Source organism: Chlamydotis macqueenii, chromosome 6 (assembly GCF_036417535.1).
Source record: "Chlamydotis macqueenii isolate bChlMac1 chromosome 6, bChlMac1.mat, whole genome shotgun sequence".
Taxonomy (NCBI): Eukaryota; Metazoa; Chordata; class Aves; order Otidiformes; family Otididae; genus Chlamydotis; species Chlamydotis macqueenii.
This window is the reverse complement of record NC_141561.1, coordinates 27,291,204-27,314,172: the sequence shown is the minus strand read 5'-3', so window position 1 is coordinate 27,314,172 and position 22,969 is coordinate 27,291,204. Positions and strand designations below refer to the sequence as shown.

The following is a 22,969-nucleotide window of genomic DNA, read 5'->3' as shown; positions in this document are numbered from 1 at the left end:
ACTCAAAGCTTTAAAATACAAGTATAACAATACTCCAGAAGTGATGCCTTTAAAGGGAGGAATTTATATTGCAATTTTACAGTGATGTGTGCTGTTACTAAAAGAGAATATCACCTTCCTGTGGTGAAAATGACAATTATTTGTTTTGTGTTTTTACACAGTAGATACATACATATATCTCCTTTATTCTTTTCTGTAGCCTGTACGTGACCATAAAGGCAGCCTTACCAAGGAGCGGATTCTGATGAATCTTTCTCCTGTGTTGATTTTCAACCAGATCTACCCCCTGATGGAATTGTCTGTGTGGCCACAGGACCACTATGACTGCTATAACTGAGAAGTAATGCTGTACAAGGGAGGCAGATGTATCAGCCATACCAAGGATTTACATTGGTATATGTCACCTGTAAAACCATGACCTAGGCAGCAGTTCTGCAATTCATGTGTATGTTTGTGACCCTTTGGCAATCTAACTCTTATCACTATTACTAGAAGGATTTACTAGCAAAGGAGAAATAATTACCTAAGTTAAATGTGATTGAACTGTATGTCCTGGCCTTGTTAGTTTGTAGTGTTGAACAGTTTACAGTTGCAGTAAAGATTTCTTGCCACACACCACCCTTCTTTGTGTGCAGTGAAAAATTTTGTTAGCTTAGTACAAGCTGATGGATTGCTTCTTCCCATTGAGGACCTGTCTGGGTTCTATAAACAGGGAGTAGAGAGCCTCTGTGTCTGAGTGCAGTTTTGGGGTGGCTTTGATGGGGAAACGATGTGGATGGCTGTTTTCTTGGGCCATTAGGAGAGAAGTGGAATAAATTGTTGTGAGTTTTGAAGAATTGTGTAATTATTAAATTATTTTATTAAGTAATCAAAATAGATAATTCCTCCTCCTGCTCCAGTGAAACATCATTTGTCACATCAGCAATGATGCAGCAGCAATCTGAGCACTAACTGTAAACTAGAACTTGAATAACTTAAAATCCTTGACTACTATATGCTTTCAGAAATTTCTGATTCTTGATTCACTTTCCTCTGTGCTTTTCCAGTAAGCAGATTCAGCCGCCTTCTTGTAATTTGTTGCTCGTTGAAACTGGTTCTTATTTTTAGAATTGTAATTCTGGGGTTTTGTTTAAATTTAAACTGACTTTGTTAAACTCTAGTGTCAGAAATCGTGACCTCTAGACTTGCATTAAAATTGAGTGGGAAATGAAAAGTAATTGGTAGGCATTAAAATAATTAATCCTTGAAATATTTTTTTTAATCTACATATTTATTTATTTTTAAAAGCATTTAAGGGAATGATGTATTATAAACTTTGAGGTAAACAAGGATATTTTAGCTGTGTTGGCGCAGGCATATGAGAGGCTCCCAGCTAATTCCATGTTCCTTGCTTTCTTGTTGCTGCCTGTGCCTGTGCACTGAGGAGGGCCACAAAGATGATCAGAGGGCTGGAGCACCTCTCCTATAAGGACAGGCTGAGAGAGTTGGGGCTGTTCAGCCTGAAGAAGAGGAGGCTCTGGGGAGACCTTGAGGCCCCCTTGAGGCCTTCCAGTACTTCAAGGGGGCCTACAAGAAAGATGGGGAGAGGCTGTTCAGTAGGGCCTTTTGTGATTGGACGAGGGGTAATGGTTTTAAAACAGAGGGAGGTAGATCTAGATTAGATATTAGGAAAAAGTCTTTTACACTGAGGGTGGTGGAACACTGCCACAGGTTGCCCAGAGAGGTAGTGGAAGCCCCATCCCTGGAAACGTTCGAGGCCAGGCTGGATGAGGCTCTGAGCAACCTGATCTAGTCAGGGATGTCCCTGTTTCTTGCAGGGGTGTTGGACTAGATGACCTTTGAAGGTCCCTTCCAACTCTAACCATTCTATGTTTCTATGATTCTAGTAATAATTTATTTCTGCAAATGGAAATGGTTAATGTTAAGGAAGAATATTTTAGAATTCTAGGTGTGTTCTACATTAAAATAATTCTAGGTATGATGGCACTGTTTGTTTGTTTTTAATAAAATGCTAATCTGATTTAACCTTTCTAAGCTATACGATACCATTGTTATTGTGAATAAAAAGCCACAGGTCCCTGTAGACTATAAGTTCCTAGATAATGTTTCAGGTTCACACTATTTTTGCTCATGTCAACCTAACTGGTTCATTTTATTGAAAAGAATTATGTTTCTCACAAGGCAGCCTATTGTCCTGTCTAGCTGATGTTTTTTACAGTGCATAGTATGGTCACAGGTGTGAGGGAGCAAAAGCTGTTAAGTAAGAGTACAATAAGTACCATAGTAAATACGCTTTTGCAGTTCATTGAAATATTAGTAGTTCATTGAGAAGTGGAAAACTTAAACTCTAGGGATTTCAGAATAGCTGAATCGACTTTTACAAGAAAAGCAACCATCTAATCACATGGTAAAGAGACCACAAATTATAGTAGTACAAGAAAGCAATGCGGAACTAAGTGTCTGTGGCATGTTGAGTGTTGCTGTGATGGGCTGTGCTACTTCTGGTCTGAGAAAAATCTTTCTTTTTTTTTTTTTTTTTTTCTTTTCTGAGGAGATTGAGTATTTTGGAGGAGATTTCTTTGTTTATTTATTAATATGTTTCTTTTTCTAGAGATTTTAAAATAATTATTATGCTTGTAGATATTGGCCATAATAAACATCCACAATTTTTAGATCTCTAAAGTCTGAAACCTGCATGTGTCATCTTAAAAAGTGATTCCTTGTTTAGCTGCGTATTTCAAATCCGCTTTCAACACAAATATCAGTAATATCCAGAGATAAAAACCAATATTGCTAGCCTTACAATATACAGATTTCTTTAGCATCAGAAGATAGAACTGATGCAAATTATCTAAATTCTTAAAACATTTCTAGTTGTAAGTAAAATAGATTTTAGAAGAGCATCAAAGAAGAGGATGCTTGCTTGCTTTATGTATCTTAAAGCAAGAGGAAAGCCTGGATTTAGTAGATAACGGGAGTGTTCAAGCTACTTGCTTACTGCAAATTGATTTAATAGTTTAAAATCTTCCAAACCAATGCGCATTCCTATTTATAGAACTTGTTTTCCATACTTTCTGTATGCTGTTAAGTTCTGATATTTTTCAGTGTGCTATTTATGTTTCGTGTTGATCAACTGAAAATCTATTTGGTGTGTTCAACTCCTGTTGAATATGCATTGTCCAAATCTATGACTGCAAATACATGATATGCCGAAATATTTGGTAGCAATGCACAAGGCTACTTAAAGTATGGAAGAGCAGAGAAATGCCAGATGTGTCTATATGAAATATCTATCTCCAGTATATTATTTTGGAAATAATGGTAGTTGTATTTCTAAATGTTAGATATAGATAGTAACACTTTTTTGTCATAATAGTCTTCATCATCACTAAGAAATAACTGAGGATTTATAGGTCAGTAAATCAGCATTTCAGGTTGTGTTTTAAAGCATAGTAGCCTCAAAATTAAATCCACTAAAACCAGACTGAAGTTTATGTTAAGTGGAATTCTGTGCATTGTGTACCCATAGGAGGAACAGGCTGCTAAAGTCAAAGCTGAGAAGATCAGGGTTGCGTTAGAGAAGATTAAAGAGGCACAAGTGAAAAAGGTAAGTTATTTATACTGGCTTATAAGATACTCATCTGGAAAATGCAGGCAAAATTCTTCTCATTGGTATCTATTACCCTTAAGTTGCCCTAAATAAAATAGGAACACTGTAGTGTTTTGATCTTGAGTGATAATGTACTTTCTCATCTAGACTGGACATGTTAAAGAAAATCCTAGCATGAGGAATAACATCATGTTTTTATTAAGGAGTAGCTTATTTTGCAGCTAGTGCACATTGAGAAGACTTTACCGACTGACCCAGAGCTGAAATGAAGGTCCAGACTCCTGAGGTTGTCTTTGTATATTAAGCAGTCACACATTAAAGATTTGGGTCTGTCTTCTTTGCAGACTCCTTCCCATTACGCATAGCAGAATTTTCCCATGATAAATGGAGTACAAGCATCCAGACTACAGACAAGGGTCACCAAGTGGAGAAAATTTGCTGCACTATCAGATAATATAAAGTGTTCCCTATTAATGTAACATTCTTATTTTATGTTTGGAGTTTTTCAGTAGCTTAAGATGCCTTTTATGTTTAGTTTTTATCTATCAAAAGCTGAAAAACTGTCCTGACGGGAATTAACAAGCCAAGTAGTATATTACAACTAGTATGTTTTAACTTTTCCAACTGAACAAGGTGTAAAAAAGGAAGCAAAATGATTGGCAAGAAGAATCTTATTAAGTTTTTTTGATTGGTTAAAAAAAATGGCTATATTTTTCTTTCTGGACAGTGTCCCCTTTTTAACGAGCCTATGAAAAGCCACTGTGTTTTAAAAGCAGATTTCTCTAGCACTAATGCTTCATACTCCCCAGAAAAAGATGTAGTATAGGTAGATTGTTTACATCATCAGTGGTTTTAGGAAATATGGAGGAAATGGGCAAAAAGCTTAAATTGCAAATCTGAAAAATTCTAATTCGATATAAGGTTGTGCAGAACTCTGTGTCTATGTTGATTTCACCTAGATATGTAAGAAAAATTGCCACAAAGACACTTTATTAATCAGAACAGGACGCTTTGCCAGGAGGAATTTTTTTTTTCTTTTTTTTTTTTTTTCCTCCTCCTCCTTACAGCACAACTAAAGCACATTGTCATTGTATTGGGAAGATCTTTATATTTACTCTCTTATACTGAAGGAGAACACTATCTTCTTAAGTGTCTGTGATAAATATATCAAACCATTGTTTATGGTTTTTACGTTTTGAGGGAGTGTTTTTATTGAACTTAATATTTTAACAAAATCTTAGAAAAAGAAGCAAGATCTTAAAAAAACCATGTTTTTATTTGAAATGTGGGAAATTAATTCTTTTTTTCCTAACTTTCTCCTTAATAGTTGGTGATCAGAGTCCATATGTCTGATGACAGCTCAAAAACAATGATGGTGGATGAGAGGCAGACAGTGAGACAAGTATTAGACAATCTGATGGACAAATCACATTGCGGTTACAGTTTAGACTGGTCATTGGTGGAAACCATCTCTGAATTGCAAATGGGTGAGTAATAATTATAAACTTTTACAGTTCTTATCTATGGATGTAATACTTGTCTGTATCTATGTCCTCAGAATGATATAAATTCTTCCCTTCATAATGTTCATCATCTTGTTCATTCATGTAGCAAATGTTCATTCATATAATAAAGGTTATGAATGATGTTGTTTCGGGATGATCTGGGAACATTTTCTTCTTTCATATGAAAAGTCTGTCTGAATTCTAAGATGTGATATAAGAATTTTACTAATGTCTAGTCACTGAGCCTCTTGGTTTTGATGTGTTCCTCACAGAAGAGATAAGGGGTAAAAAACTTACCATACATTTTCCTTTTTGTAAATAGTATTTTGTACTGATCCTAATAGCTTTTGTTACCAAAAGCTGTCTACGTTTTTTTTTTGTTGTTAAATATTTTAATGTTATTGGCAATGTGGCTCTTAGGGCAATTAAAGCTCCTTTGTGGTATGTGCAATCCAGTGCAATCTAAGTTGTTAATTTAGCCAAAGGATGTAGGATCTGAGTGGAAAACAAAGGGGAAAACAATGGAAAACCAGTATTATCAATTATCAGAGAAGAATTACATCAAAGAGCTGTTAAGCACCTTACCTGTTGACTAAAGAAAAGCCCAGAACTGAACCCAAATATCTAGATTTCAAATTAAAATGCAAATTAATATTTCCTCTGTCTTTTGATGAAACCTTTTCTAGTTCAGGCATCATAGCATGTTAATTTTTCTTGTTGTTAGACAAAAAAGGACATTGTAGGGTGACAAGGTATCTTTTGAGTCTTCTACCTTTCATATGAAAAATAACATCTTACTAAGCTGAAAGCCTTAAAATTTTAATAAATAAAATCTTAAAAGTTGCCCAGTTTTGAAACCAGAAAGAATTTGCAGAAGTTCTGTGTAAATCCAAATTAGGTATATAAAAATTAATTCTGTAACATTTACTAATTAGAATACTATTAATAAATAACCTTATTAGTTCTGCAATACTTTTATGTTTCTATCACAGAAAAATCCCTGAATGTGTAGGTAGCAGAATCCTGAACTCAAGGCTCAACCAGGGCTCTTTCCCATCCTAGATTTGCTTTCATAAAGCACTTCCATTCACTGTGCAGCCTGGAAAGAGTAAAGAAAAAAGATACTGGAAAAAATAGTTTCAGATTCTGTTAAAAACAAAGAGCTAGGCTGTGGACACAAAGATAAATTGATATTTATCCAAATTAACACTGTGACTGAATTAAGGTTATTTAAATTTAGACTTCAACATGATAAACCTCAGAGAGATGCAAGAAGGTAGAATTCAGTTTCCTCTTTCATTTTTCAGTTTGACTTTCCTTGATCCTTAATAGGGCAACTCTTAGGTAGTTTTTCGTAGATTTCATGTATGTGTTTTTTTAAAAGACAGTCCAAAATGTAGCTTGTTTCATTCATATATTTTGTACTGGAACTTGAAAAACAGATGAAAAAGTGATTACAACAAAGCCCTTGCCCTATGTACTCATGTGTGATGTGTTATGTTAATTTGCCAGTGGTTCATCTTTTGAAACACTTTTTCTAACAATGCTTACATAAGAGGAATGAACTTTATTATAATATTTTCCTTTAGCAAGACACAGATGACCTGTGTACCTTCACAGTGTATTTTACCATGTTGTCTTGTCAGTTGATTGTTCATTAATTGCACAGTTCAGTAAAATGAAGTGAAAGCTTTAAGCTAACAAACTGCAGAGAAAGACATGAGGCCTGTGGAGTTCCCGATTGTATTTACGTTTTATATAGTCTGTTTTAAATGTGTGTGGTTAAGTAGTTTTCATTCCTATTTGTACTCATAACATTTGAAGTAACATCATTTCAGTCTGCTATGTTCACGTGGGATGGTAGGCTTTGTCAGGTAAAGAAAAGAAACAGATAATATATTTATAGAACTATAAACCTGAAGATATGGAGGTGAGAGTTTTTAGTGAGTGTATGTGTAAAATTAAACTAGACATATCTGAAAGTTGACTAAGTTCTTTTAGTTTCTTAGTGTAAACTTCTTCACCATTTTAGTAGACCTTGAACTCTTATTTTCTCTACATATATGCCTTGTCTCCCAGATATGACTACAGTTTCTGTCACAAAATGTGACACATTCAAATGTATTTGCTTTCTCGTTATTGCTGCAGAAAGGATCTTTGAAGATCATGAAAATTTAGTTGAGAATCTTCTGAACTGGACAAGAGATAGTCAGAACAAACTAATGTTCGTGGAACGTATAGAGAAATATGCGCTTTTCAAGAATCCCCAGGTAAGCATGAGATTCATGCTGAATGCATGTGTGCATGCACGCATGCCTGATTGCAATTTCTTACTTTAGCATTAATGTCCATACTTTTATTTTGATACTTATGTATGTATTAAAATGCCAGGCAACTTTACATTTCGGCACTGTGTACATCTACATTGTGGTCAGCACAAAATCAAGTACCTAGCAGAAAACATGAGCTGAAGCAATCTGTTTGCTGTTTGTGGGTAATTTTTAATGGTGATGAAGAAAAGCAGTTTCATGGCATTTATACCAATACTTAATGCTATTCATATAAGTAAATATGCAAGAGAGATGTTGGCAGATATTGCTAATGGTAATGCCTCTCCACTGTGCATTCTTACATTGCTGACAAGAAGGGGAAGAGAAAATGGAAGAGAATAGCTACTCTGTGGTCAAATACCATGTGAAAGGAAGAGAGCATGTGTCCCTCCCTGTGGAAACTGAGACCTACCTCTATTCACTTTTTTCCTGTTCTCTCTCAAATGGCCTGAAAGGCCTCTCTTCTCTCAAGTGGTAGCTACAGATTTGATAGCTGGCAGTAATTCTGTCTTGTAAGAGAGTGGAGGAAAAGAAATGGAAAACCAGAAGGTGGCTTTTTGAAGAATTTGAATTGAAAAGAACTGGATATAGTATTGCTTGATCTGTCTCTTAACCCTTACCTAAAATCCCTTTTGGGATCATAGGTTATTTTTACATCTGTATGGCATCTATGTGGTAATTTCTGTGATTTAAAATGAGCATCAGTTTTGTGTGCTTATCCTTTGAGACACCATCAGTGTACTTTATTTTTATTTTTTAAGCAAGAATTGAAACCCAGGTCTTATGCAAGTGCTTTGCAATGAAGCAGCATAAATTGTTTTTAAAAGCATGTAGTTAATACATTTACTATCAGTGCATGTAGTAGACACTGCCATCAAGAATGAGGTACCAGCATAAAACCAAGATTTCTTCTTGATTTAAAATATTGAACTGTGTAAAGTTTGCAAATATTATTTTTTTTTCCCAATGTAAGAGCTAGGAATTAGGAAGAGAAGGAATTTCATTATCCCAGTCCTTTCCAAGCTGAGGAATCTTATTAAGTAAGATACAGTACCTATGCATAGTTAGGTTCCTTTTAAGAAGACAAGGAGTATTTAGTAATTCTTCATGAAAAATAATTTTTTTTTATTTAGCAAAACTGTCAGGGCGAGGTGGAAGTAATACATTGCTTCTGTGTGTGCTTCTTTGAACACATAAATAATGGCAGTATGTAGCAAGTTTAAAGAACTCTGATTTTAAATATTTTTACTGTGGGATTTTCAAGTTCTTGGTATTTTTATTTCTGGATGCATTATACTACGCAGCTGTTTGTTTTGTGGAAAGGCAAGACAATGTTATGAGACTGTTACTTAAGATAAGAATATGGACTGATTGATATTTCTTGAAAAGGTACTTAGTTCCGTGTATTATTTGTTAGTCTGACAGGTTGTTTCAATTGGACTACAAACTTTTGTTCAAGTAATGTATTGTTGTTGGATAACATTTTCTTTATTACTGCTATAGAAAGATAAATGAGAAATTTTATTTGGCTGAATTTCAGAATGCCTATAGAAATATTAAGTTTTCTCTTGTTATAGAACTATCTTCTGGGGAAGAAGGAAACCTCTGAGATGGCAGACAGAAATAAGGAGGTGCTACTAGAGGTAAGACTGCCAAAACAAAAAGGACATAGTGGTCATTTCAAAGTTTGAAGCTAAACTCTAAACCGTTGTGGTCGTTGAAAATGATGGTTGGAGCTGAATATAATCCGGAACAACTGTAAATGGAATGTGTTACGTTTTAGACAAATTGCCATTTTGATGTTACCTTGTTTTGAGATAAAAATCAATTAATAAAAATGTGTCTTTATTTTGTTTAATAACTAAAATTCCATACACGGCGGTAGTAAAAATGAGGTGTTACCTGTAACTGTGGCTAAAAGTAGTCAAAACTTGCGAAACTGTAACCTGTTTTTTGACCTGTGGTAGTAGAGATGTTTTTACTAGTACTCTCCAAATGATTGTTCTCTACAAAATTCTATTGTGTTGGTTCAGTGACTGGTCTATGTTAATATTTTAAATTTTGTTAGGTAAGCAAAGTAGGTAAAAATTGTTTCAGTTACATTTTAAAATAAACAACCAAATATTAAATTTAAAAAAATGAGTGACATAGGAGGAAGTCAATTAGTATCAAACATATTAAATAGTTTACAGAACTAAGGACAACAGAAAAAATATGTGGAGCAAATAAAGCGAACAGTTAACATAGCCTCCATAAGCTGAAAACTGTTTTGTGACATCTTTGTAGAGACATACCCATGTTGAAGTGTCATAGCTTCCACTTCATTTGCAGAATAATGATTATGATTTCAGTAGTTACACAGAAGTAAATATTTTTGGTATTTAATTTTGAATTATACCTATTACAGTTTAATTCATAACTAGCATGTGCATGCTCTTAGTTTATTATTAATATGGGTTTTAATAAGGGGTCATGTGAATACTCCGGATCAAAAAAGATGATTGAAGTCATGACATACAGAGGGTTGTAATTCTATCTAGTAACTTCTAGGATTACTCAAATCTCTGTGCTGCATAATGATCTGGAGTTTATTTAAAGCATTTGTTTTCCTCTGTTAGCTCTTTACAAATAGAACCTTAACAGAACTTGTAGTGTTGCCAGTTAGTAGCAACAAAGTACTCATGGAATGAACTATAGCTGTGTCTGATGGAAATGTAATTAGATTTTGTGTATACGTAGACTTATGAGGTTACAGCTATAAGGTGACCTCATGACTTTAAAGCCAGTAAAGCCATTGGGGAATCTATTACTGATAAGCAGTGGTTAGAAAATCTTTACAGTACCTGTTAATATTTTTGTTGTCATTCTTGCACTGAGAAAATGCTAAGATTCCTTGTTGTGTTTGTCTGAATTACTTTATAGCTTCCAGAATTAATCTCTAATTCATGTTACTGCATGGAAAAAAGAGCTCTCCTTGTTACGTGTGCATGCCTGAGATAGATAATTTCAGAATTTCACTAATTAAAAAAAAAAACACTGCATGGTGTATGTTTTATCTCTTTTCTCTTTTCCCAAACCACTCTGTTTATCGGCAGGAATGTTTCTGTGGAAGTTCTGTAACTGTGCCAGAGATTGAGGGAGTTTTGTGGCTGAAAGAAGATGGTAAGAAGTCTTGGAAGAAACGTTACTTTCTTCTTCGAGCTTCTGGAATCTACTATGTCCCTAAAGGGAAGGCAAAGGTATACTATTTTAAAGCGTTTTCCCTGAATTGTTTATTACTGCTAAATCGTGCACACAAGTGTCAGCTTTAAATTTTAGCTTAGCTGTACCTTGCCTAGTGCCATATCCCTTAATTAGAAGTGCAGCTTTATTATGGAAATATTATGTAAATTACTGTGGTAGCACTTGATGTGAAGAATGTAATCTCAAATTTAAAAATACAAGAAGATAAGGGTCTGCTTTTTGAGTGAGCTCAGGGTTAGGTGTTCAGAAACACTTCAGGAGAAGTGATTACTGAAATTAAGAGGCTGTCTTTTTTCAAACAGAATTCAGATGAAGGACCAAATTGTACTGCAAATGCCAATGATAATATATCAGACCAACTCCACAATCAGTCTGCATAATTTTGTTGGTTTTAGTTAGTTCATATAAATGGGATTCTTTTTAGACCAATTTGTGCTATGTTTTTTGAAACTGGTAAATATAATACCATTTCTTCAATGTCGCTTGTTGCTGTTCTGTGTGTATCAATAATGAAAAGTAAAGAGAAAGCTGCTACAAATGTATTATAGCTTCAAGGCTGAACTACAGTGAGTTCAAGTTGTCCATGAATCCATCAATCTAGACAACATCAACTGATGTCCAGTACAGGAAGTCCACTTCCCACACAGCTGGTGATAAAGAGGAAATCTCTGTGAGCACATCAGTTCCCTTTAGAGCTGAATACATCCCCGATGTTTTTTCCACAGCCTTTTGCTTTGTTAAAACAATCTATATGCAAGTGTGGTGGTTTAGCCCGGATCACCACACAGTTTCTTATTCACCCTACCCAGTGGGACAGGGGAGAGAAATTGGGAAGAAAGGAAAACTCGTGGGTTGAGATAAAAACAGTTTACTAAAAATACTAAAAACTACAAAGCAACCAGGATATAAGGATATTAATATATACAAAATGAACAATGTGCAATTTCTCACCACCCGATGTCCGAATGACCAACGCAGCCCGTCCTGAGCAGTGATCACAGGAACAACACCGAGCAGCAAGCAAAGGGGGGAGAGCAAGCTAGCAAGGTAGAGGGAACGATGCCAGCAAGCAAGAGAGAAGAAAAGGGTGCCAAGGGTGCCCACACAGATACCCGACAAGAATGCCAGAAAAGGAAAGGAATACCCCCTCCCATGGGCAACCCCCACTTATATACTGAGCATGATGTTTATGGCATGGAATACTCTCTTTGGCCAGTTTGGATCAATTATTCTGTCTGTCTTTTGCCCAGCTTCCCGCATCTGCACGTTAACGAGACTTGGAAAGCCAGACAGTGTCCTTGGTCTCATTAACAACAACTTGTATCATCAGAATGTTTTTATCAACATTCTTCACACACAAAATCCAAAACACACCGGCTACTGAGAAGAAAATTAACTCCATCCTTGCTGAAACCAGGACAGCAAGATAGCCTGTTGAAATTCTGTGCCCTACAATCACTGCTAGATGTCAGTAGAATTATACTCACAGTCACATTGGAATTTGGACACCTTGATTATTACCAAGATGAAATGTAACCAGCAGCTATTGAAAAGTTCCCAGTCAACCAATCCTATTTATTTTCTCCTGATACCAACTCTGAATAAACATTAGCCCAGTGTAAAATGTTGTCAAAAGGCAAAATGCAGACAAAACACAAAAAAACAGAATGAGTTTGGAAAAGGATATCCAGGTTAATAATGAATGTCCAATGCAAGAGTTTATGCATGGCTGTATCTCCTTCTTGTATTGGTAGTTTTCAAATCAAATTGAAACTAATATTAGACCTTATGTAGACTTTATATTAGTATTGGATCTTCACGCTAATTTTGTCAGTGCATGTGGTTTTCTTATAAAGGTATTTTGTAAGTGATTATTTTTTTGTTTAATAGGTCTCACGGGATCTCGTGTGCTTTCTACAGCTAGATCATGTCAATGTTTACTATGGACAGGACTATCGGAACAAATACAAAGCACCTACAGACTATTGTTTAGTGCTAAAGGTAACTTGTTACTTGTTTTTAAAGTTCTTCTACTGAAAAGAGCAATTAAAAGAGCTTGACACATTTCCACACTAATCTTAGTCCCTTATAATAACTACACTTCCTAATTGTGAGCAAGAGCTGATTAACACAATATTAATCTTGGGACATATAATTTAGAATATACTTCCTATAGTAATATAACAATTGGAAAACTATGCCTGTCAGTTTTCAGGGCCAGTCTCTAAATTGTTCTCATTCTGCACATGAGAAATTTAAGTTGCCGTAAGTTACAGTGGCAATGAGAAAGCTGTGTTTAACTACATATTCTGTGGAATTGTTGTAATGAGCCTCCTTGACAGAAATACAGTTTAAAAAAAAAAAAGAGAGAGAGAAAATGCCAGAAAAAGAGAGAAAAAAATGGCTATGAATCACTTTCTTCCCCATCAAGCTGAGATTTCCTCCTCCTGACAGAAGATATGTAGATTGCATGTTGGAGGAGGAAAAAAGATTATAGAGAGCAGTAGCAGAATGGCTTTACTGGATTCACCTTACACTCTAGGTTTCTCTGATAGTGGACTTTCTCTATAAGCTACTTAGGGAAAAATTAGAAGTACAAGATTGTCTTGCAGAGATACTTCCATAGAGTACTTTTTCAGCCTTTAGAAATGTAGGGAGCCAGGGAGTGGATCTTGGCTCCTGCAAGACAGCTAGCTACAAAGCTATTTCAAAAGAGGTTTCATAATATATTCATAGCAAGTAAAATATCTTCATGGATTTGAAAATGGTGCAAGTAACAAGAGGTGTTTATAGTTGCACTTAGTTTTCCTTTGACCTCTTGCGTTCCCTGATTTGTAGGTCATGTGGTGTACATGTATGGCAGTACATTAGAACGTTTTATGTGCGTGGAGTGTGTGGCTGCCGGTCCACTGTGTGTGAAAAAAAGATTTCGTGTTCCAATAGACAGGGCCCACTGAGACGTGCATTTGGGCCCACTGAGAGGTAGACACTGCATATCAAATGTGGGACGTAATATTAAGGGAGAAAGCATACAGCTGAAGCTGGAAATATTTTCCATATTCTTGTAGGTCATTGGCACAGTTAATTGAATGCAGTTAAAAGCAAAAATTTCAGTGTTTGTAGGTATTTATAAATTCCTTGAAGTAAATTGATTTCTTCTGCTTACATGTCACTCTCTATCCACATCGTTTGGACAGGTTAATAGTGAATTATTTTTTCAGACTTGTTGACCACACAGAGTAAACCAGACTAAGTCTTATCTAAGTAGAATTTTTTTTTTTTTTTAAAGTGTTGCCATTCTGAGCATAAATGAAGACAGGAAAATATTAAAGTCAAATTTTAATGTGTCTAAATTGTCCCTTGTTGACTTATTTAAGTAAATTAATGGGGTAGAATTAGTCAGGTAAATTAGACAAAGTGAAGCTATGTTTCAGTGTGGAACTGATGAATCACCAAATTACTATATTAAGCAGGATTGAGTTCTGCCTTCCTCAGTTCTTAAAATGTTACATCAGTGCCTTTTATTAGTACCAATGTATAGAAGCCATACAGTTTATTTTAATAGAAACTCAGTTTTGTGTCACAAAGATTTACTAAGCTGGGAAATACCTCTAAAACATGAACATGATTTTGGAGAGGTGAATGGCAAATACAAACTCAAAGGCCAGTTCTCACGGAAGTCCAGAATGGATTTGTCTTTACGTTTAGCTTCATTTATCTTGAACCTTACTGTGCAAGACAGATGCTGTGCTATTGTTAAATATAATGTTTGTATGCTAGTATACAATATTAGCTCCTTGGTCCTGAATGTTAAATTTCTGAGAGGTTCTTTTATTTCTATATAGTGACATTTTTTAACAAGTCCAGGAAAAAATGGCTTGTTAGTGAAGTAATTTTTTTGTGTTTCTATAGACTCTCCTGTGTTATACAACATGTGTGTGAAAGAGGCTGGTAGTGAAAAATAATTATCTAATATAATAATGAAGTTAGTTATATATATATATTCTGTTTATGGAGATAAACATGTTCGTGTTCATTTTGAAATAATTATCTTTGTAAGACAACAGGAGAAAATATTAGAAAAAGAGATAAAAAGTTCTTTGATATATGTTTCAGTCTTCAGTAAAACTTAAATATCTACAATCATCTAGCAAAGCTCTGTGTTACTGAACTGTAAGCTAACAGAGGACTTATAATAACCTGAGTATTCAGAGTTGCCCTGACAGCTTTGAGACATGTAACTTCTACAGCAGGGACAGGAAACAACTGAATAATCCATCCAGAATTATTTCCAGTGTCTATTTTTTTTTAATATAAATTTCTTTCTTGTCATCTGAATGGAAAGATACAGCACCTTTTCTTTTCATACATGTGTGTGGGAGTAGCAAGTATGTTAGATTATAGTCCTGTATCAGTAGGGTGGGGACCTTGAAGGCTCTACAAGCTGAAAATGGAATTGTGCTTAACAGCATGTCATTTGGGGACTGTCTCACTCAAGCCATACAACAGCAGAGAAGACCAGTGTGTTTGTTTTCCTCCAGTCTGTTTTGGTGAGAGGAAGGTAAAATACTAGTTGTCTCCCTCAGGTGATGAGTTAGTCCATAACACAGTGGAATGAGACAACTGTTGACTCTTTGGCTCTCTTGTTTGTATTTAGGAAGTGTTTTTAAAAGCTGAGACTGTTCTGACCACTTGGCTTGACTGAATAAAAATTTCTAAAGATCTTTATGAGTACAGAAGACTGTTGGTAGGTAGAAGGTACAGCACTAAAATACTGAAAGATTCACCCTTTCTTAGTGTTTCAAACCTGAAATCAGTGCACACTGGACACACTGCCAATCTGTGTGTGAAGCAATCCCCACTGCCAGGTCCTGAAATTCTCTCAAACATTTTTAAGTGGGCTCAAAATACAGACTACTATTGAAGAGCTTCCACCATTAAGTTTGTCTATATAGAGCTCAACAGATAAATAGCTTTCTTTGCATTCCCGGCAGTTAAAATATTGATGAGGATTAACAATTTTTCTGCAGCATCCTCAGATCCAGAAGAAATCCCAGTATATAAAGTATCTTTGTTGTGATGATGTAAGAACTCTACACCAATGGATCAATGGCATCCGCATTGCTAAGGTAACCTTCTCTAGGCAGTCTTACAATGTTGTCATGAGTTGTCAGTCATTATCGGTTTGAAACTATTTACGGTTACATAGCAAAATACATGCTACATCTAACTTCCCTGTGTTTAACTATTCTGAACATGAACTGTACAATCTTCTTAGATATTTCATTCCCTAGCAAAATTGTTGGGCTTTGTTGTTATAATTCAGTAATTGAGCTCTTTCTTCTTGTTTCTGCGGCACTTCTTTGTCACATGACAAAGTTCTAACTGACATCATGGCTAGATTTTAGCCAGCTACCTTACAGATTTTAAAAAGAAGGTTTATGGGAAAAGAAGATAATTGAGAGAACAGAATTGTGTTCTAAGATCCCCGAAGTGGCTTAGTTTATTCATTGGCCCATTTCTTGCTCTCTTCTAGCATGAGTAAACTGTTTTTCAGCAGTTCACTAATAAAAAGGCAAAAGGTTGGGGGAAGGGGGTTGCCACTGTTGTTAAATAAAACAAAATGAAATTTACACTGAATTAATATCCCTGAGCTCCTTAACAATGAGCCTGTTGTTTCTCGCTGGGGGGAAAAAGGTCGAATAGAGAAGCCAAAGGTGGAGCTCAAGAGTCTGAAACGGGTTGAGAGCCTATACAGGTGTTAAATTTGTTTGTCATTTTGCTTAGTATGGGAAGCAACTATACACAAACTATCAGGAAGCACTGAAGAGAACAGAATCGGCATATGACTGGACTTCTTTGTCTAGTTCCAGTATCAAGTCAGGCTCCAGCTCATCTAGTTTGCCAGGTAATGTGATCTGTCTCATAATAGAAAAATATGATTACCTTTTTTTTTATCATTTGTTATCTGGAGATCTCAGGAGAGACTATTGCAGGAAATGTACTGTTTCTCCAAAGTCTTTTATGCTATGTTTACTCTAAAACATAGACTTTATGTTTAACATACATATATATATATATACACACACACACGCACACACACTTATTTTATTATATTACTTGCAGTGGTGTCTGTATTTGGAACATATAGTACTTTCTTGTTGACGTCCAAAAAAATAATGTTTTTTTCTGATACTGAGAAGAGGAAACTTCCTTTCAAATTCCTGATGCCTTTGTCTTCACGTATCTGAAAAAAAGAAATCAAATCTATATTTTATTGTTGCATGCAGACTTGTGTGTGTATCTCTTAAACTGCTTTCCTTGACTGAAACATCTGAAATTAGAAAATAAGAAATAGTACCTGCCCAAAGGCAAATAATCTCTTTAGAGACAAACTTTGAAAATACTGTTTCTGTTCCTGTGTCAAACTGTGTGTGCCTGCAGTAATATGCTCCTGTTTACCTCTCAGCAGGACTGGAACTGTTTTGGTTTTTTTTCTGTAGCACATAACAGTTTAAAAATCGATGAATGGTTTATATAGTAGCATTTCACTGTTCAGAGGTGACTGACACTCTGCCAGGTTATTCTGAACCCTCAGAGGCACGTTTCGTTATGGAAAACAGGTTATTGAGTGAAAGTGTTTGTCCATTGCAGATACAGGTCAGGAAGTAATGCTACTGAATTTGAAAGGTTCAAATGAGAGAATGAGCTAAGCAAATGCAGCCTAACTGGCAAAGCACTATGTTTTTCAAATGTCTGGAACAGCTTGCCAGATGTAGTGGTAAATTATCTGTTACTGACAATTTCTCCATCCAGGCTGGGTGTTTTTCTGATAAAGTTTATCTTGTTGTGGGGAGCTAAGCCAGAGCCCACCAGTCATGCATATTCCGCCAGAGCTACAGTCCAGCCTGTGCCTAGAGGCTTTTTCCCTAGGACAGCTTGGAACTACACAGAAAGCAGGTGCCAGGCTGCATAAATCAGTGGCTGCTGCTGTCTTTTCAAGATACCCTCTGGACACAGAGCATCATCTGTGTTTGCTAGTTGCAGGATGTGCATAATTCCTTCTCTTCCCTTGAGGAACAGAGCAGTCAGAAGCAGACTGCTGCCTCGGGAATGTAGTTTGCCTGTCCTCAGCCTATGTCCAGTGTTTGTTTCTAAGGTTGTGCTGGAGAGAGCAGGCTGCATGCATTGCATGAAATGGGGCTTTTTCCAAAGTGCAGGAGCTGCTGAGTGTTTCAGAACTTATACAACTGCAGTGTGTTTTACTTTGCAGCATATCTGACACTGTCATCTTTGTGGAGCTTCAGATTTGGTTAACACTGGGGATCTGTTGCACTGTTTTGTTTTCTAGACAGCAAAAGCCTGGATGCGAGCTACAGCTTATGCAGTAGTTAGTGGTAACAATGTCCTTTGGCCAGATGATGTGTTTAACAAGTGTGACCAATAAACGGCTTTATCTTACATTCAGGAACACATGCTAACCATGTCTTAACTTTCTTCTAAACAGAGTCTCAATCAAATCATTCTAATCAGTCTGACAGTGGAGTTTCTGATACCCAGCCAGCTGGACATGTCCGTTCGCAAAGTATCGTCAGCTCCATGTTCTCTGAGGCCTGGAAACGAGGCACTCAACTGGAGGAATCCAGCAAGGTAACAAGAAGACTTTAATTTGAGAACCTGCACCCAACAAATCATACAAGACAGTGTGATACCTCTTCCACCTCTGTCTTGAGTGGGATTTCTTCTCTTTTTTACTCTGTTATTGGCATATGCTGCCACATCATTGTTTTTTCAGGAATCACTTTTTTAGGGAATTCAGTCCTGGAACCTTCTATTCTTGCTTTTATTTGTGTGCGCAGAAGCCCTCTGTTTTTTGGAGGCATGATACAGACCTTCCTATAGAATCCAACTAATGTTCAATAAAAACAAAATAAAAAGATCAGCTGATAACAAGTTGAATGAAATTCTTTCACTAAGATCTTTCTCCGGCTAACTAGACACATCTTTCCATTGTAAAGATGTGAATAATTGAGGCCTGAAGGCAGGTGTATCTATTTAAGAAGTACTCCAGTAGTTTTTACTCAAATGTTTTCTATTATATTTGTTGGAAATTGAAACAGTAACCATAGATATGGTCAAAGCAAAAGTACTAAAATTGATAGCAGTTGTGGACTGAGGCAGATTTGGGATCTCCTGTTGCTGGTAGAGAGCTACAAAAGATTTTAACCCATTAAATCCTGGGGCTCAGATCTGTTGTGGTTTGGTTACTTTTCTGTCCTTTCTGTGGTAGTTGACTGGTGTAGTTCCTTGGGAACACAGCAGAATTATCACTTACGCTGTTTTGTTGTCAGGCTCAAAGGAATTTCCAGTTCCTGAACAGCCATGACATCAGTATTAACTGCAGCTGTTACACATGGATATACATTGGCAGGATGCTGTGAGAAGCTATCTTCACTCCTTTGTCTATTTTGAATCTTTCCCAGACCCCAGGTTCAAGCTTGACATTGGTGTGTCAGATAAATAACTAAAAAATCAGATACTACATCGCATTTTCTAATAAGAAAGCACATGTAGCACCATGGGAAAACTGACATGGCTGTATTCTTTGGGATTCATAACTTTTCTACAGTGTCTGCTGGCTTGGAAATTGTCTGATTCTAATAGTGATGTAGCATTCAGCCCAGAAATGTAGCTTGCAAAATTGTGATCCAAATTTCTCTACTGCATGAAAGCAACAGCTGGTGCATGTTCATCAGCAGGTGGCTTGTGTTATATGTACAAGGTGCATCATATCTGCAGGAACAGGGTAGATGCAAAAGATAGAGCACTTGAGTCTGTCTAGCATGTATATCTGACAGAGGTGAAAGAGTACCGCTGTGAGAACTGTAATGTTATTGTTTCCTAAAGTTTTGGTTTTAATGTGAAAATCTTGCTGCTGCACTCTCTGTGAGCTTTTAGAGAAAAGTTTGCAGTTAATCACAATGGGAGTCACTGTTGTTCTTATCAAGTCCGTAGTGCTGCTGACAACTGCTGATTTAAATAAACCCCAAGAGTTTTTGTTATCTCATTAAAGCCATTTTCAAAATAAAATATTCGGACTACTCCCTATTGAGGGCCATCCATGTTTCAAGATTTCCTCAATTTGAATTCATTTCTATGCAGAAATCCAAGAAAAGGTATATTTCTCTTCCTCGTGAGTAACATAAGTGAATGGATTGCCCTAAAACTTCCAAAGAATGCAAATGAAATTAAAAGTGAAAAATTATAATTTGAAACAATGTTAAAAATTCTGAGTAAGTAGGTGAGAAATTTACCTTCAGTGAAACTACAATTCCTGCTTTTTTGTCATGTACAGGTCTGGCCCAAGGAACTTAAATAACTAATACATCAAACTGGCAGTGAAAAATGTTAAACCGTGTGGCAAGAAAGAAAATAAGTGTTGGAAAAAAATGTAATTTACATGAAAAGGTAGTTGCAGTGATACTGAGGTGTGCTGGTTTAGGCAGATTAGCCTCTAAACAGTTATTTCTGAAGTAATTGTTCCACAGTGCTTTGGTGACAAAGCTGGCTTAAGAAGTTCATACAGGCAAGTTGCTGCAAGCAGCAAAATTAATGGAGACTTGTCCAGCATGTCCCTTCCCCTTCTGCAACAGCTCTCTCCCCCTTGTCACTCTTCTCTCATCCCCCTCAGCAAGCAGGGTAGAACAGAGCATACTTTGGCTCAGCAGGGAGATGACATCGAGGCTGGCCAGCCAGCCAGGATGTTGTACTGGTTGGCCAGTGGCTAACTGCTCAAGGAGTTAACAATGGGTGAGTTCTGCCTGCTTTCCCCTCATTTACCAGGTGCCAGTAACTTCATTACAATTTCTTGAAGTTGAAAATATATTGACATTTCTAGTGGTCTGTTGTATTTGACTGAAATTTGCTAACCAATCCAAAGGTGACTGGCATGAGAAAACAGATGATGAACAGTTCAATTGCAAAAGCTTGTTTTCTTAGGAAAAACAGATTTTTTTTTTTTTTTTTAAAAAAAAGCACAGTTATTTTTAAAAATAGATACTGTTCTTTTCATAGCATTTCTGAGAGTTACAGATAGTCATGAAGATGCGTGTTACAAACATGAACTGATAAGTATGCAATAAGTAGCTTTTCAAGATACGCAGGACATCACATAGTTAGAAGGACTAATGGAGACAATTATCTGTTTCAAGGTGATTTTATAAACAAAGTATCACTGAATGTGTTTCTGGTTGTTGAAACTTAATTTGAAGCTGTGGAGGTGGGAGGGGCTCCCTCTCCTGAGATGCACAATATTCTTTTCCCTGTCCTGAGTGTTTAATTTGCTCACTGTGAAAATGACTGTCTTCAATGGATATAAGGAAATTTCCTCTCTATTTGAAATACATCCAAGATTGAAAAACTCACCTTTCCCAAAATGCAGGTAATCTGTCCACTTCATGTTTTGAAAGATTGCTGTTTGCTGTAGTCTATACTATAATACTATATATATTTTTTATATGTTCTGTACTATAATACTATATTCTTTATTCTAATAATACTTTATTGTTCACATTCTTCACAGTTGGGCAGTGAAGATCTCATTATGTCTCATTTTGCTTGTTAGATTTTGAACATGTTATTTCAAACAGGATGCTACAAGTGGCATCAAAACCTGTGCTTACTGGGTGTGCTTTAAGTGACAAATTCAAGATTCTCTGAGGTCTTGCCATTCAGGGATAGCTGTGCTGTTATGCCTTGGTCTCCCTCTCTGTCTGTTTTATGCCGTTTTTATTTTTCCTGTTGCCTTTTGCTGTCTCAGGTGTCAAAAGTGAAGCTCAGCACAGCTAAGGTCAGCACATTCCTGGTGCCTTATACAGGGCACAATTAAGGTCAGGTGCTGCTACTTGACAGTTCATTAACCTGGATGACTGGGAGAATGGTAATTTACAGACTAACACTTGCAAGAGATCAAGATTTCTCTCCTGTTTTGTTATGTGAACACCTTGATTGAGCTCCAGAACTTTGTTATACTCTTGCCTTCCAGACATAGTGTGACAGATAGAGGCACACCCCGTGTGTGTTGTAAATCACTGTTCCTTGTTTCTCACTCTAATCCTTTTGATGTTCTTCTGTGCCTACAGAAGCTCTGTGCACCTGTGTTTAGAACAAAGCAATATGCAAACCTGCTCATACAGTGCAAATGAGCATAATTGGGCTAACTTGTGGCAAAGTATCTACTAATGAAGTATAGGTACCGAGTGTGGTCAGTTGCCATATTGGTACTGCATTTCTAATGCATGTTTCTGTGCTGTGCACTGTGAAATTCACAACTTGGCTTATAGCCAAACTGCTTTGTCTTAGGGGGATATTTATAAACTTGAGTAATGCAATTATCTTTTTTTACCAGGTAGGCTTACAATTTTAGGAAAATATTTAACTTGAGCAAAAACCAATGAGTAGACTAAAACATTCCCTGCTGCTTTCCCATTGCTCCTTCCCTTGGTCAGTTTTTACCTGTCTTGCCTTTCTTATTCTACTTAATAGTTGCATGTATAGCTTTTATTTCCCAAGCTAACTTTCCTTTGCAGATTTCTAAACATTTCCTTCTGGGGAAATTTTCATAGGAAACCTCAGGTCCTCCCTCTCTTTCCCCCCCCCCCCCCCCCCCCCCAGATATCCAAGCCTGTGGAGTGGAAGTATTCCTGCGTAGAGCTTGCTTTCACATGTTTTAGAGCAGTTCAGGATTTCTGCGTTTTGTAACACTGAACACTGTAAGGCCTGAGCTAACCAATGTAAAGGCTTGACGTGCTCTGGAGGCCATGTATGGTTTAACTCTAGTCTTACTGAGCTGACGAGATGTCCGCAGAATCTCTTGCTCTGCTTGATGTTCTCTGTCATGGCCTGTGGCGCTCTGGGAAGTGCTCTCTTTGGGTCATTGTGCTTGCCCAGAGGAGGACCAGTAATTCTCACTGGGTACAGCTGCCTGCCCCACAGCAGTGACAAGGCTGGTGCATTTTTTGCTCTGATATTCAGCCCAGCTGGGAGTAGACCTGGCTCCACTGATTCTTATCAGCTCCTTTCCCTGCCTGCCCAGTCAGACTGTGCGCGGTCCAGGCTTATCAGTGTATGGAATTGTTTCTTGCTGCATTGTTTTGCTAATACTTCCTGCATGCTGTAATCTGCCACTTAATTTTTAATGACAGGCACATTTAGACCTTGACTTTATAATCTCTTTGTCTCCCTCCCTCCCTCCCTCTCTATCTTTTTATTTTTCTCCCTTT

The 22,969-nt window shown here is 36.7% G+C and overlaps 1 protein-coding gene across 1 annotated transcript in view; it reads left to right on the top strand.

Annotated features, from left to right (window-relative positions):
- The window catches only part of RAPH1 (Ras association (RalGDS/AF-6) and pleckstrin homology domains 1), a 102,587-nt gene that overhangs the window by 71,258 nt on the left and 8,360 nt on the right, over nucleotides 1-22,969 (top strand). Inside the window, exons 5-13 of the mRNA XM_086750958.1 lie at nucleotides 3,530-3,607; nucleotides 4,938-5,097; nucleotides 7,264-7,385; nucleotides 9,023-9,088; nucleotides 10,541-10,684; nucleotides 12,579-12,689; nucleotides 15,719-15,817; nucleotides 16,476-16,596; nucleotides 18,196-18,338. Of these exons, the coding sequence (XP_086607084.1) occupies nucleotides 3,530-3,607; nucleotides 4,938-5,097; nucleotides 7,264-7,385; nucleotides 9,023-9,088; nucleotides 10,541-10,684; nucleotides 12,579-12,689; nucleotides 15,719-15,817; nucleotides 16,476-16,596; nucleotides 18,196-18,338 (1,044 nt within the window). The remainder of the gene's footprint in view (nucleotides 1-3,529; nucleotides 3,608-4,937; nucleotides 5,098-7,263; nucleotides 7,386-9,022; nucleotides 9,089-10,540; nucleotides 10,685-12,578; nucleotides 12,690-15,718; nucleotides 15,818-16,475; nucleotides 16,597-18,195; nucleotides 18,339-22,969) is intronic.